Source organism: Micropterus salmoides, unplaced genomic scaffold (genome assembly GCF_014851395.1).
Source record: "Micropterus salmoides isolate LMB-PRFRI ecotype aquatic unplaced genomic scaffold, ASM1485139v1 Ms_hic_scaffold_20, whole genome shotgun sequence".
NCBI lineage: Eukaryota > Metazoa > Chordata > Actinopteri > Centrarchiformes > Centrarchidae > Micropterus > Micropterus salmoides.
Window position 1 is genome coordinate 10861508 of NW_024041151.1, and position 16796 is coordinate 10878303.

Here is a 16796-nt window from a genome sequence, read left to right on the forward strand (position 1 = left end):
TAGTTAAATTGATGTCTGAAATAATTATCTCCTGTACACACACATTCAGATGAGTTTTTTCCGCTTGCCTTCTTCCCTCTTCAACAGCTGGCACAGTGACCTTTCTTACTCTTGTTTCAGTCTTTTAGAGGGACTAACAAGGCCATTTACACGGGGCATGCTGACTTTCATTGAGCAGTCCTCGCTGAGGGAGTTCAGCAGGACTGACAGCTGTGTGTGTAACCTTAAGCACAGCCTCCCCTGTATCCCTTCACACAGTCCTCAGCCAGTGAGGGGCCGACCAGCTGTCCTGTATAGATCACACCTGTACTGAACAAGAACCAGATCAATCTGCCAGCCTGACAGTTCTTCAGTCAGATCTGGACAAGCTCATACGTCACCTGTCATCAGTTGTGTGGTATCACTACCAGTGACTGTGATCCTGAGATTTCCTGCTGAGATATATTATTATTATTATATTTTACTGTGTATCCTCTGTTTCCTCATTTGGTCAGGCAGCAAGCAAAGTAAGGTACATTTTGTATTAATATAAATGTGTGGTTCCTTTTTCATTATTTTATGTATCATTTAGAGCAAATACCACATGTAAAAATACCAACCACTTCCTGGATAAATCCAAGGTTTTGATGCTGACGGGACATATGGATATGTTTCAGTCTGTCCTGGTCTGTGTTGTCCATTAGACTATAACCAATTTGGCGCCATTTAGCCTCTCAACAGAGAAATCATATATAATATAGCAATGATGCTGCTGAAATAAAACTCTGACTGATGTGATGAATATCGTCTGTCAGACATCCTTTCAGATGTGCAAAAGCTTTATTTATTCATTACACCTTTTGGGAAAACATTATCATATTTGCCTGAAGCACAAAGTGTACCATAAAAATGTTTATTATGTGTTTTTGCTTTGCTTTTGCAGTTATTTTAATTTACTTTGGCAGTCCGGCTAAAGAGCAGCTAGGCAGGGAAATCCTTGTTCGTGTTTAAATGGCAAAATGAGTCGATCTTTTTTTTTTTTCTTCTTCTTCTTCTGTTTTTTAGAGACGTTATATGTTACTGATTCAGAGTTATAATGGAAGCCTGGAAAGATAGGAGTTGAGTTGTTGGGTCTGTGTTGTGGGAGGGGAAACTCAGGACAGGTTAAACTTCTATGGAAGATACTTGATGTACCTGGATGGCTGGTATCATAACGTTCCAGCAAAACAGAATTAAATGTGGGTCTGTTAACTTTGCTAATCAGAAAACATGTGAGAGAATGGCGAAATACAGTGCATCCAGAAAGTATTCACAGCGCATCACTTTTTGCACATTTTGTTATGTTACAGCCTTATTCCAAAATGGATGAAGTTCAAAATTCTCCAAACAATACCCCATAATGACAATGTGAAAGAAGTTTGTTTGAAATAACATGTACATAAATATTCACAGCCTTTGCCATGACACTCAAAATTTAACTCAGGTGCATCCTGTTTCCACTGATCATCAAACTTCGTTCACATTTTCATTATGGGGTACTGTTTTTGAGGAAAATAATGAATTTCATCCATTTTGGAAGAAGGTTGTAACATAACAAAATGTGGAAGAATCGACGCACTGTGAATATTTATCGGATGCACTGTATACAATTAAAGGTGTATTGCATACATTTAACAGTGTGTTTTTGCCAGAAGCACCCATAAATGTACCCCCCTGGTGTGTGTGTGTGTGTGTGTGTGTGTGTGTGTGTGTGTGTGTGTTTGTATTTACTTATTGTGTAATTAAGCTTTGAGACAATCCAGCTACTGGAAGGCTCCTAGGGACTCTGCTCTACCACAGAGGTATTTGAGAACTCTCCCAGGCTTTGTTCAAGAGTCGTTCAGACGGGAGTGTTTTTTTTAATGTCCCCAAGGCCTTACAATGCAAGTGTTTAAGCAATTTAAATGCCTCCAAAATATGTTTACTTGCTAAATCTTCCAACTGTGATTATTTTCTTTTTCATATATCCTTTATAGCATCATGAAAAAACATCACTGATTTTGATTAGACTTTTGCAATGAACTGTCATTTAATATTTTATTGCTATATTCAGTGACCTTAATTGCAGAACTGTCAAGTCATCACACGGTACTCTGCAAGTGGTTGTGAGGTTGCAGTGTAACAAAGTGAGGCTCAGGGGAGTGTGTGTGTGTGTGTGTTCAACAGAGGAGACAAACCTCACCCTTTATGGAAGTGTAACCACACTTCACTGTTTATCAGGCTGGCTCTGCTACTGTATTGCACTGTATTTAAAGGGAGTAGGGAAGAAATTTGGGAGCCACTAGCAGGACTGTTTTTTTTAAAGATCGTCAGTGTCCAACCCTTCTCTGTTCACTACATCTTTAAAAGCAATCTTAAGGCAGTAAAAAAAAATCCAAATATTGGCTATAAAAAAACACTTGAAATTGTGTACGGAAATGTTTTACAGGTGTACGAGAGTACAGAGCGGAAGAGTGGGGGGAAAAAAAAATGTTTTCCATGTGAGGTTTCTTTCAGTCGAGTCCTTGACTAGTCAGATTCAGTGTTGAGACGTTACAACTGATGACATCACTACCTCATAACTCTGGACAGCAGCAGGCAGGCAGCTGGGGAGAGCAGGAGGGATGGCTGGCCCGTCTATAGTGAGAGGTGTATATGACTACAACAGAGCACTTCACTGTATTCTCTCTCTCTCTCTTTCACCCTTTTCATTTCTTTCTGTTGATGATGTCATTTCCATGCAGAGCCAGACTTCCAGCGAACTCTACAGTGAAGGAGAGTGGGGGTGGCTTTCTGTTCTCAGAACTGAAGAGAGAGTGTGGGAGGTGGGAGAGAACTGAATAAGGAGCAGGGGGGACGGGGAACCAGCTCTGTGTGCGTGATGAACAGCTGAGCCACAGGGGCTGCGCTGGTGTCTGAGGGACCAGCTGTATCGATCATGACGGTGACTCATTGTGCTGATGTCACTCCGGCCTGGGACTCAGGGTTTCAGCTGTAAACTCACACATAGTCCTTCTGGGCCTCTTCGGGCTGGGATTTAGCGAGCGGGTCCAGCATATTGATATTAGCCACAGTCTCTGCACTTGTGCCAGGAAATGGGGGAAACAAGGTCAAATAGAAACGATTATATGAGACTAATTTCGTGTGGAGGCTGCTGTGCAATCAAAAGCCTATGGTCCGCTCCGCGCACTGCCATAAAGTGAAACCTTGCCAGTATAGCACCCAGGCTTGTGGCAAAACTGGCTAGCGCAGGTATGTTTAGCCTCAGGGAAGGAAAAAAAAAATGCTCACACACTGTCAGCGCTACCTATTTAGGCACACTATATCAGCACAGCATAACTTTTGGCCAAGATGCAGAGTATTGATCCAGACATCTGTTGAAATGAACAGGTTTGTCACTCTTCACTGTGCCTAATCACTAATCTGACTCTATGACAAGCTCTATCACTATGTCGTCCTTCTCTCCTCCTTCAATCCTGCCTGGCTAACTAGCTGAAGTTTCGAGGATGGTGAGGAGGGTGCTTTCTCTAACATTGTGGTTTGTTCTAACTGTGCTACTAAGGAAATTTACTACAATTCTATGTTAGTCTTGCACATGTCTTCTAATATTAGAGTTATGTTGTATTTTAACAAAGCTGGCATATTTATGTCAAACGTGAGTGATTTGACCTGTTTGGATGTTCAGAACTAGGTCAAATGCGGATTAAAGTTGTTAGAGATACATTTCCAGTAACAGTTTATTTAATCAGCCACCCACTCATTAGTAAGGGACCTGCAGAACAGCCAGCGTTGATTTATTCTTGCACAATATTGAGCAAAGTTTTTTTTTTTTTAAATGCAGTGTAAAACCAGAGCCAAAGGGGCGATGCATGCCTTTGTATCGGGAGGAAACTACAGTGGAAGCGTTGTCATCAACATTTTTAATGAGACACACCGTCGTCCTTGGCTGCCTCAGCAAACTTTGGCTTTTGCCCGGAGTAAGGGATGATGGGGATTAGGGGTGGAGAGAAGGAACAGTAGGGTGGATATGTGTGTAGCATGTTGATCGATGGTGCAGATGAAAGCACTGCCCGGTTGGAAGTCTAGTTTATGGGTGTGTTCCTGCTGGTGATTTGCTATTCAGCATTCAGTGATTTTACGCTGATGGCCATGGAATGCCAGATCCCGCTGTCATCGAGCTGAGGGCAGATTACACCAGATAGAGGTGTAATTTTGTCGCTGATAAAAACCCACGCTTCCTGCAGACTCCCACCGCTGTTATTATCTCCTGATTCAGTTTGGTGTGGAGATAGAGGGAGGGGACAGAGAGGTGAAGAAGTCAATTCTCCTGGGATTAATGGAGTGGGGGACTCTTCTCCTTGGATACAATCTGCACTCTCTACAGTGAACAAGTGGAATTCTGCTAAATTACTCTGCTATTATGAAGCCCATCTCAATTTTATGCCATAAACTAATTTTCATCTCAGCATTAGCCACAGTATTTCATTACAAGCACACTCTTTTGCTGTCCTTGTCTCTCTTTGTGTGCACTCACATCTGTGCACATACAGTGGACTGCTGGAAGAGGCTCTATGACTTGGCCTCTCTCTTTGGGAATAAAAACAGCAGTGCGTGTTACAAATTTGACAAATGTTTGTCTTTAATGTTCTACCTTTAAATATACCAGTCTTGTTCTTCAATCTCACTGGAGTTCAGCTCTTAACTTGAGCATCATTTCAGATGACTGGCACTGTGTGATAGTGACATCAGCACTTCAGTGTGCCATAGGTTTTCATCTGTTTGTGTATTTCTACTTACCCCACTGAGAATCTGTCCTCCTCGACTGACAACTCAACTTTCTGTTTTCCCCTCTGTCCATAGACTCGCAACGGTCCCATCTGTCCTCTTTCACCATGAAACTGATGGACAAGTTCCATTCTCCCAAGATCAAGAGGACTCCATCCAAGAAGGGCAAGCAACTGCAGCCCGAGCCAGCAGCCAAGAGTACTGAGAAACCTGCCAATAAGGTGTGTGTGTGTGTGTGTGTGTGTGTACATGTGCGAGAAGTGCCACCTTTTTCGTGTGCGTTTGCCTATTTGTGTGACGATTGTCTTCTTGTCTAATGTTTTGTGCTCCCATACTCCCATTGTGTCTGTGTGTGTACGCGAGTTTCCCTGCTGGTTTCCACAGCTTCCCAGTCTCTGTGGTGGCTGGCTGCACTACAGCAGGTGTCTAAATCTATAAAGACATGAATGGAACTGGGCTGCTTCCTGAATGAACTCCTTCGCTCCCTCTTAAGGCTTTTAGTGTAATGAGTATATTCCCCAGCAGCCCTGCTGTGAAAGACTAGAGAAGCTGAAAGAGCCAGTTGCTGTAGTACCGCGATGGCTCAAAGCCACGTCACTTGATAGATGGCGCTTTGAAGTGCGAGCAAACCATGGGAGTAATTGAACCACAGTAGAAAGCCCAGACTGTTGTGATGGTCCAACTTCTAAATAAGTTCTTCAGAGATAAGTATTTCAGTGCATACTCATTTTATGGTGTTAAAGGTTGTAACGTGTAAAATCAAAGTAGTTTTGTATTACAATCATATGTTTTTTGTTTGTTTTTTTCTTGTAGAAGGTTAGTCGGCTAGAGGAGCATGAGAAGGAGGTGGTCAGTGCCCTGCGCTACTTCAAGACAATCGTGGACAAAATGGTCGTGGAGAAGAAGGTGCTGGAGATGCTTCCAGGCTCGGCCAGCAAGGTGCTTGAAGCCATCCTGCCTCTGGTTCAAGTAGAGGCCCGGATACAGCACAGGTGAGTCCCATGTTTTTACAAAACGCTAGCTAGAAATATTTGAATTCCTTCATTCCTACTCAACCCAATGATTTAGGTCCTGGGCCCACCAAAGCGTTTATTTCTGAAGCCGGCGTCTTTTTTCAGTTCATTACAATGGGAGCGCCGCGTTCTTCCAAGCTGGTAAAAACGGCAGGAGTGTGAGGAGGCGCTGAGCGTCTTTTCCACGCTGAGCGTTTTTTTTCCGGTCGCCGAGAGTTGAAAAATGTTCAACTTTGGGGAAAACGCTGCGCTCGTCACTGTCACTTTTTCCCAGCCGTCCAATCACAGTGCAGGAGGGGCGGGACAAGCATCACACCGAGCACATCCGATCTTGAACGAAACGATGTGCCTACTCGCCGAGGTGTTTCCTCGCCCGCAAAATCTCACGAACCCACGTACGGACAGTCTGTGCTCTCATGTTTCAGCCTCCTCTTCACCGCTCCCAGCTAGGCGTTTTCAGAAGAGCAGGGGGCGTTTTCAGCTGGCAAAAAACGCTTTGGTGGACACAGGCGCTTATAGCCCAGGATGGAAACAAGTCTTAAGTCTTAGTAAGTTTGTTGTCTTTAAATAGTCTTTACAACAAACTCTTGCTCTAGGCTTGCTATCCTTTTCCCACTATAGATGTAATCATTCACAATGAACCATTTGTTGATTCATTCTTATCATTCTTGCCGTAACTTACAACATGATTGGTATGCTTGCCGAACGTGTTTGAACTAGCATGATGTAGACCGCCATTTGCTGAGCAGCTTGTGAGGATTGATAATATATGTTGTGACAGACAACATCCCTCACCCCGAGGCTTCCTGGACTTTATGCCTGAAGCCTTTAAAAATATATTCATGTATTACTGTTGATGTGGCACGATATCAGACTTACCTTGGAGGAAGAAAAATTTGTTTTACCGATACAATGATTAAGTTTGTTTTACTTCCTCTCTGTGTAAAGTAAACCCTTCTGTGAAGGTAACCCTAGCTGCAGTTTTGTTTGGACTGTCGGGACATGTTAGAACTTCTCTGCTTTTGTTTTTATGCCTTTCCCCGTCCGTCAGTGCAGATGAAGGTATGGTGGTCAGAGGTCACAGATTTTGTATCTCCCAGCCCAGTGTTTCGAAGCAATTGATGGCTTGTTGCTTGAGAGGCAGCCATCTCTGGGGATTTGACCTCCGTCTAATAGAGTCAAACCCCAATAGATCACAGTAGACGTTTGATGATTTATTTGGCAAATACGCTACTGTACATCAAGTTACTATAGTGTGAGAAACATTGAAAGAAAAATTTTTCCCTCATATTTTAATAATGCTACGTTAGTTTGCTAACAGTGTACTGCAGTGTTGGATTGTCTGCAGTGATTTAAATCAATATTGGTCAAATAAGTAGGTCAACAGTGGGTGTAGCTCCTACCCACTGTCTTGGCACACAGTCTCACACAGTTCATTTAAAGTGCTTATTTGCCAAAAGGTTAATGTATCTATCTGCAAACACATACTAAATGGCCACTCATAGCTGCAAACTTTATAATAATTGCCCTATTCCTACTTAGTTCCAGTGCAACATTGTCTTTCTGGGTCAAACCTCTCTCCACCCTTCCAACTGCTCCACCGTCCCTCAAATCCAAAAAACCCTGCATAGCTACAGTCTTCTCCTGCTCACCACAGTTAAGCTGTGTAGACACAGCGGAGGGATATTCCTGCACTGTGAATCAGCCGCAGCGTGTTGGTACAGGCCCGTGCCACACCTTAGTGTTGGGTCTGAACGCACCATTCACTACAGGCAGAAACAAACCCTGCTTCCCCGTGTGGTTACATATTCTTCTGTCAGCACTAGCTAGCTTATTCCATCCTCCAAGCATGCAGTCAAGCAAACCTGCAGTTCCTCAACAAAAGCCCCCCCCAACAAATATGTTTTTAGTAGATGGATGGAAGTGTATCACTTGTTCTTGTTTCTATGTGATTTTTGTCTAAAATGTGCCTAACCTTGCTTTTTTCACACCCCTTCTCCTGTGTTGTCTTCTTTCTGCACCTCTGGTTTCCATGTCACCTCCTTTTTATCTCTTCCATATGCCACTTTTCTTTTTCTCTTTCCTGAATTCCTCCTGCCACCCCACCTCATCCCTGCCTCAACTCTATTCTCACACCTGTTCAACAGTTCGGCGCTGTCTTCCTGCCATAACCGTGTGTATCAGAGTCTGGCCAACCTTATCCGCTGGGCAGACCAAGTGATGCTTGATGGCATCGACTTGGAGGACAAGGAAAATGTGGCGTCTGTCACCAGTGTCATCAAAGCAGTGCTGGATGGAGTAAAGGTATGGCCTTCGCTGATAGAGGAAATTTTATGGATGGTGTTTTATTTGTCCTGCCTGTGGTGGTGTAATTGTAGCAGCTGCTGAAGCTTTCTGTGTTGTCTTTCCTTGAACAGGAATTGGTGAAGCTGACCATAGAGAAACAGGAGCAGCCGTCACCCACTACCCCTAACAAACCTGCACCACCTGCAACCACAGCAGAGAGGTGAGTACAAAGCGCTCTCTCCAGAATACAAACATACTCTCAAAGTAGTTCATTCACTCAGACAGCTTTTATCTGTGTAGCAGCGTGTCATCAGAGATGCCCTTGATACATCGGGAGCAGGATGTTTCGAATAAGACTGCTCCAGCAGCTACTCCTGCAGCAGCTGCCACTGACATACAAGATGAGGAAGTAGCCCCTCCCAAACCCCCCCTTCCCGAAGCCAAAATGGCAGAGCTCAGGTGAGGACAACACACACTATAACTGTAGCTGTAATATTCTGTGTCCTATCTATGTAGAGATGTTTCTTTGCAATTAATGGATCCAACACTGAAATTCAGGTTGTTGGTTTGGTCAATGTGAAAGTCAACAATGGGCTGAAATATTAATTTAGTAGGAATTTCTCAGCCAACAGTTCTCGCTGAAGCTTCCACTTTGGCCAAACATTGCTGTGGAAGGACTGGTATTTCATGAAGCTGTATTTGTTGAAGTCATAGATTCTCTTTAGGTTTTGTCTCTCCATCCATTGTGAAGCCAACCAAACAAGGCTTGGTGGTGAGGGTGTCTCAGAGGCATTATGAACTTTTGCACTCGTGTCACAATAGCAGAAGTGCCCATTCTGCATTTGCTCATGACAGCTGTTTCATTTTAAGTTTAACTTATTTTTACATCTGAAAACGTTTCACAAATATCAAATGAGGAATAAAGAAGGCTTTTAGCGTGTGGGTATGTAAGGGGAATTTCTGTTTATTTATTTCATTTTTAGACCTTTAGACGATTTAGACCTTTTATTAAATTTGACAGTCGAAGGCATTTTGGTGTATAGTGTATTTTCTGATGTAGTTTGATAGTCTTTTCCCATGAGATTCAGCTGCATATCCATCGATCCAAATGCTCAAAATGACACACTCCTTTCATTACTTTCACACTTTAAATATGGTACTTTGTTTGTTGCTCTGTCTCTTCCTGTCGTACTCCCTCTGCTGTCTCTCTCAAATGTTTTTCATCTGTGGTTTCCCTTTGGATTCTGTGAACAGAGCACAGTTGAGTGCTGACGCTGGCCAAAGGAGACCCTCCCAGAAGGAGAAGTATGTTAGCCCATAGGATCATCTGTCTCCATTATAACATCCCACCCTAGTCCCCCATAAAGCTTCTGGATTGGATGAAAGTGTTTTTGACTTGCATGGTTGCATTATCCCATTATAACATTTGTGTCACCCTGGGCATTCCCTGAAGAATTCATCATCCAATAAGAAGACCGCCCAGTGCATGACAGTGTGTGACTGACCTATCCAGTGTCTCTTTTTTGCTGGCCTCCATATCATGGTGCCTAGTTATGTTCAACTCTTTGCTCCCATTTTGACCTGGTATTAACTCGCTGAGAGACTTTAGGACTGACAAGCAAGCCAGCTTCATGTCATAGCTGAGAGAGGCTAACATGAAACACCCTCACTTTCATCTCACTATTCCACAGGAGGGATGATAATGTGTGTGTTGATGTATTCATACATGGATTTGTGTGTGCATACATGTCTGAGAAAGCCGTATTTTGTGTGCTTGCCTGATTGTCTGTATCGACTTTTCCTCTGGGACAAAAACATCCAACAAGCCTGTTATTTTATTCTGCTCTTTCTGTGTATCTGTCGATAGCCCTCCACCAGCTCTTCCCCCTAAGAAGCGTCAGTCAGCCCCTTCGCCTACACGAGTTGCAGTGGTTGCCCCAATGAGCCGCGGCTCCAGCCTGCCCTGCAGCGTCCACAGACAGGTGGGGGATTATGGTCCTTTATACGCAATACCTTCAGTTTAACTTTAAGACTCTTTCAACATAATGTACAGGAAATATCCATCAAATGGTCTTTCTTTGTCTATGCAGAAGCAGGACTATGAGCAGGAGTTCCTTCAGAGGCGTTTCTCCGGGGGGAGCCAGTCCTATGGGGGCGACTCTCCACGCTTGTCTCCATGCAGCAGCATGGGGAAACTTAGCAAGTCTGATGAACAGCTCTCCTCCATGGAGCAAGACAGTGGTCAGTGCTCTCGTAACACCAGCTGTGAGACACTTGGTAAGACTGCAAAGACAAACTAAAGGTTGGGGTTCGATGGCATTTTATCATATCTGAATCTAGCGTAAAATCGTATCTAATCCGAATCCTTTAGAATTTAATTAGGCGTAGCTTTCATCATTTTCTACGTAGTTCTAAATCACTTTAGATCTGTAATCAGCTTTTGTTGGTTGAGAGGATAGATACAGTCCATCTTTTATTGGTAGCCTAGTTAATGTTTACAACTTGCAAAAAGTACATTGACCGGACCCAACCAATCTAAAAGTGTCCGTATAGTGTAACTGGGGCTGACCCCAAATAGTCAAAGATTCGATGCTTCGATTCGACTGTCAATGTCACAGTCAAAACGGGAATCATGCCATTTTGGGGATATGGGGGTCCTCAACGTCTGATTTTACATGGAACTACCAGTTTTCTCCCAAAAAGTTAATATACATATTACAATATACATTTCAACATATAATGCTGTAATAAACATGTAAAAAGAAAAAAAGCCTGTTTGCTAATAAAAAATGCAATTATTTTACTTTTCAGACAACACCGAGCATTACGACCCAGATTATGACTTCCTCCACCAAGACTTGTCAGCTGGGGAAAACCTGCCCCCAATACCGGTGGGAGGGTGCCTGAGCCCCCTGCCAGAGTCTCACAGCGAGTCCTCTTCTCCGGTCCCTGGGCAGCATCCCTCACATCCCCGCTTCAGTGCACCTCCACCCCAGCAGCCGCCTGAATACTGGACACAGCAACCCAACCAAACCAAGTCCTCCCGCATCAGCGCGCCCCCCTGCCCTGCCCCAGAAGAAGCGCCGCAGCACCCAGACATCGCCTTTCCCGGACGGAGGGTCCAGGGTGCTTTATGAGCGCTACCCCTCTCAATATGACAATTTGTCTGAAGAGGAGCTGCACCCTACACCGCCATTCCCCCTTTTCACACCCATCTCACCCATGCCCCAGACAAATGGGGGCGTGTTCGTCACCCAATACATAGCCAGTGAGAATGCAGATGTCCCCGCCAGCCCACCGCCACTGCCAGAAAAGAAAAGCAGAAACAGTAAGTGAGGAAAAGGGAGTGCATGGGAGCGTAATGAGGGAGCAATGAAGATGAGGAAGAAGAAAGACCTTTATGAGATGACATAGAGGCAAAGGAAGGGACAAAGAGTTTAATGTAGGGAAGAATAAAGGAAGGGATGGGGTTGATTAAGGAAGGGACAGTGGGACATTGGCAGTTCATTGAAGCATAGCTTATGTCAAGGAAATATTCCACTGTGAATAGAGGCAGGAAGTGAATACCAGGATATGCTACAATGGGTCCGGCTCCAAGGGCACAGAGGGCAACATTTGGTCATTTCCTGACACACCTGCTACATCACTTCCTCTCAAGCTACTGTATTATGCCATTCCATACAGTCAGCCCTTCCTCTTAGTTTAAACACTTATTAAACACTTATTACAATGCATGGCTACATGCATGGATGATTTGTCTGTCTTGAAGCCAGTTTAAAGGGACACTCCACTGTTAATTTTTCCCTTCGCTAAGCCATGTCCTGAATATGCAGCTGACCAATCACAGCTCAGAATAGGACTCGCACTAACTGAGATCCAACACTTTCATGACTCGTGTGCAAAAAGCATAATTTTCTAGCTTTTATTTGCTGTATTTTTCCAAGATATGGTCAAGGGCTGTTCCTGGGCACTTGTAATAGTTACAGTCACTACCCAGAGAGGTTGAAATGAGAAGTACGATTTATTCCCTTTCCAAAACCTAAAACAAATCCGGAAAAAAATTGGGTGAGGATTGTTCCTAATGTAATGTGTTAGCTAGCTAATGCTAGTTACATAACTTACCATACTACTGAATATAACGTTATATAACCCTACTGTTTTTGCTGTTTAATGATTGCACAGAGACCTACCCAGCTTTACAGGAACACTGTTGATCCTTTAATATCGTTATCCTCTGTCTCAATTGTCAAGTGATGCAGTGGTTGTCTTTTATTCTGTGATCAGTAGGCTTTAGCTTCTGTCATTATTTGTTTCACACCAGTCACACACAGCCTGAATACAACCTTCAAATGTATAATGCTAACCTTTCTGTCTCCAGGGAGTGCAGTTATAGACAGTGGCAGCACTGTGATAAATCCAACAGTTTGTCTGACTTAACAACAGTAACTAAGGCTTAGCGAATGGTCAATTCTGAGAAAACAGCTGATAATGGCATGGTGATGTCATCAGAGTCATCTCATCTTGGGTTTGGATATTTTGGGTTTTTTTTAGCAGAAAGCCTGCTTTACACACTGAGGGAGGGTGTGGTGTTCAAAAAACATGGAGGTTAACCCTGCAGGGAGGGTCTAATGGTGCGTTTCATTTACCTCAGAAGTCGTAGGTCAGAGCTGGGAATGACGTCACACCCGAGTTGACGGCGTTCCAGTTAACAAGTCGGAAAACCTCGCTCAGCCAGCCTTTAGCCAGGTTAGCTATTGATACGCCGGTTGATTTAAAAAAAACGCATTGTGCGGTATTTACTCACATTAAACACTGTAGCAACACGACCACATACAGCTGTTGGACAGCACGAACATTTCTAGTACACAGAAGTGCTAATAAACAGTATATATATATATATAGCTTTCACTAACTGTTGATACCTCGACAGCCAGCTTGGATCACGAAGTCGGGGTAGTGCGATTGTCCCGACTTCCGAAGTCGGGTCTCCGACTTAAGGGGGGCGTTCCCTTTGAAATTTTGACCTATGAACTCGGAAATTCCAACTTCCCATGTCAAATGGAACGCACCATAATGAAAGATGCTCTTGAGTTGCATTATGGGAAATGTAGGATCTGGTGTTTTTGGAACTTGACCCATAATAGTAAGAGTAAAAGTCAAGTTTGCTCATTTGATTTTTACTGTTCATTTTGTAAATATGTCCCATGTAAGTCTCTCAAGTTTGTGAAAGTGCAATGGTAAATTATTGGATTGCCTCTTTAATGAAAAGTGAGGAGTAATTTAAGAGGGCAAAATTTACTGTTGAAAGAAATGTTCAAAGTCAAAACTAAACAAACAAAAAAACAATACATGTTTTATAATCTAACCCCCCTCCTTCCTCCAGTCCTCCAGTACATGCAGTTTGTCGAAGACTACTCTGAGCCCCAGCCCTCCGTGTTCTACCAGATGCCGCAGAGCGAGAGCATCTACGAGCAGCGTAACAAGCGTTTCCAGGAGGTTTGCGGCTTCAATGACTCCTTCAGCAGCACCGACTCAGTCCACGAGCCGGTGCTACCTCCAGCATTGCCCCCGAAACAAAGGCAACTGGTAAGAAACCCCTCTGTGTGTGCAAGTATGATTACCGTGACGCTTTTGAAGAACCAAAACCAGTTACTTCGATATTGTACTGTTTCTCATAAACTACCAGAGTTAAAGTAAATAAGTGTCTTCTGCAAGTGGGTAGGAAAAAATAGCTGGGTTTACTCATTTGAACTGCATGAGTAAAGCTGTAATTTAAATTCCTTAAATTGTTCAGTGCATCTTCCTTAAATTAAGACCAAAATGGAACCTTCATTTATTACACTATTAATTTATGAGATCATACTGTACCTAGAATCACATGACAAAGAGTGTCTGAGAAGAAATAATGCAGATAGTATTTTCTGGGGCTAAAGTACATTCTAGTGGTAATCCTCATCAATATTCTCTCGAGCCGCTTATCTCTCACCTATTCAGCTCCTCCTTACTCTCTATCTCCCCTCCTCACCATTTTTGTAACCAAAGCAGACGCTTGTGCGTACACTGAGGTGTTTGGTTGTTAGTGGGAGATAAGACCAGCCTTATCAGTCCCGCATCAGATCCAGTCAACTTATCTTAATGTGGGTCGGCGTCTGGGTTAATTGAGACAACTGTCTGATGGAGAGTCAGAGGAGAGTGAAAGAGAAATAGGATAAGCCATAGCAGAGGAAGTCACTCTGTGATAAACCATGTGAGTTTGAAATTAAACCTTTAAAAGCCCTGAAATATTTTTTTCTCAACCAGCTTCTTACTAGTTTGAGTCATGAGGTCCTACATGAACATACTATTTTCTTCCAGCTTTCCAAATAAATGTGATTTTTTAAAATTGATCATATTATGCCCATTTTCAGATTCAAAGTCTTATTTAGGGGTTGTACCAGAACGTGTTTACATGGTTTTATTTTCAAAAAACACCATATTTTTGTCATATTGCACATTGCTGCCTCTTTTCACCCTGTATGTTGTAGACTTGGTTTTAGTTATGGAGTGACACATCTTGCCTATACAAGATCTTTGTTGGGACTTGCAGACGCGCAGTTCCTAGTTAAGGACTACTAGGCAATTAGAAGCAGAGAAGGGTGGGTCGTGAGAAGCCAGTAAACACGGCTTCTGTTCAGCTGTTCATGTTCCCCTTACCAGCTTAGCAACATGGACTGGAACAAGAGTTTCAGAGTGGTGAGTTATTAAGTTGAAACAAATGTATCTTTCATCCATAAAGTTTTAACTGAGCTCGGTCTCTACATCACAGTAACAACTTTATGTCCATTGACTGTCTGGAGGGTAGCAAGTGTTTGAAAGGGAGAGGAGAGGTGTGTGCTGCAGCTCTGTGTGTTTTTGAGGGCGTGTTGGAGTAGCTGCTTGGTGTTATGACGCGCATTTGCTTTCATCACTGTGTCGGCACAGGTATGAAACGGCTAGAATACAAACTAGGTGTTTTCAGGCAGTTCTGAGAAGAGTTTTCTGTGGGGGTGGACTTTGGGCTTTTTCACTTTGCAAACCTATTACATGCACAAAAATATATATAACTCAATAAAGGAGAGAGGGAAAAAGCCAAAAAACATAATATGACCTCTTTAAAAATGCTCGTCTGATCGAGTAAACACAGAAAGTAGCCCCCTGGAATAGCCATGTTTGTTAAGGGGGGGTGGACAACCCAAAGAGTCACAATGGTCATATTTATGGGATGTACACAAGGTTGAAATATATCAGAATTTCCCTTTAGGGCTGCAAAACCATTGCATGTTCAGTCCATGGTCTGTGGTTGCCATACTGTCACATATGAGACATGGCGTTCTCACAAAGAAACACACCTACCTATGTTCCCTGACTAATGTCTGCCATACTTATTTGAAGGTGACAAATTGATCTGTGGTTGGCCCAGAGCTTTGAAGTAATGAAGACAGTACATTTGTGGACAGTAAACAGATGACGCTCTTCTCCAGGGTATAGCTAGATGTACAGTATCATAGCTGAGTGAAGAAAATAGACTTTGTGGCCACCGCAGAGTCTTTTTTTTTTTCCTCTCTCTTTGTCCATTGTCCTCTCTCTGCCACCACAACTGTGTATTCGGAGCCCTGTGCTCAGCTTTTATTTTTATCATCCTTTGTTTGAGTGTACAGTCAAACTGAAGCCATCTCTGCTCCTGCTGCAAGGCCTAATCTGGCCTCATGTTTTGGACTTGATGAGCTTGTGGCCCACTGGAATAAGCCTGTTTGCCTCCTCCATAAACCCATGTTCCAGGCTTACATGCTTTGGCGACTTTACACGGCTTTGCAAAAGAAAAAAAAAAGGTCATTTCAGCTGCTGTGTGGATAAGGAAATGGGTGAAAAAAAACCCAGAGCGGATAATATTGGTCCTGTTTAGAACGTGTTGTAGTTGGCCTGGTTTCTGTAAAGCCCCTGAAGCTCAGGATATTAAAATAAAGTTTATTAAACTGTCACAGCAGACATACATGTGTGTAACCTGCATGCACAGGTCATATGAACCTTGAAGTAATTAGAGCTTTCTAGGAAGCACTTCAACTTAAACATAACGGTAGACCCATATTCATTAACACTTCAGCAGCGGCAGTCTGTTAAGTACTTATTTCCACAGCCAGTGAGCTGGTTCTTCTCAGCTGAACTACCAGAATCCTCCTCAGCTTTCACCACTTCAACTTCACTTCTCTGCTGCTGAACTTTGATTAAATCTGCTCTAATTCAGTCTTGCTTACTAGTGTAATAAACTGTCCCTCTTTTTTCTTCTGTTTTTCCTCCCTTAACACCTTGTTCTCCCCCTGTTGCCTTTCTTAACCCCCATTACTCTCACTCCCTCTCTTTTCTATTTTTTCCACCATTCTTTCGTCCTCTTTGTTTCCTTCTCAGGCCTCCCACTCTTCCTCCCCCTCTTCCTCCTCCTCCTCTTCTCTCTCCTGCCACCTCCAGCCGTCTGTAGCGGCCATGGAGGAGGCGGGCTCTGGGCTGGGCCTCAGCATGTCCGTTTCTAACTCCTACCTGATTGGCCAAGCGTCCTTGACCACACCCACGGTGAGTCGTCGTCCCCCACCACCACCATGCTGCACTTAAACCCCATCCATCCGCTTCCATATCTCCACGCCGGTGTGGGTGCTGTGTGGTCCTGGACTGGTCCAGGGGCGGCTTGACGTGTGTGTGTGTGTG

General features: G+C 43.5%; 1 protein-coding gene across 1 annotated transcript in view; it reads left to right on the plus strand.

The window, feature by feature from the left end:
* rapgef1b (Rap guanine nucleotide exchange factor (GEF) 1b) overlaps positions 1-16796 on the plus strand; it is a 45420-nt gene that overhangs the window by 17325 nt on the left and 11299 nt on the right. The window contains 11 exon segments of the mRNA XM_038733163.1: positions 4858-5003; positions 5596-5774; positions 7943-8099; positions 8213-8301; positions 8385-8540; positions 9949-10063; positions 10172-10358; positions 10893-11101; positions 11103-11409; positions 13465-13667; positions 16503-16664. Coding sequence (XP_038589091.1) covers positions 4858-5003; positions 5596-5774; positions 7943-8099; positions 8213-8301; positions 8385-8540; positions 9949-10063; positions 10172-10358; positions 10893-11101; positions 11103-11409; positions 13465-13667; positions 16503-16664 — 1910 coding nt within the window.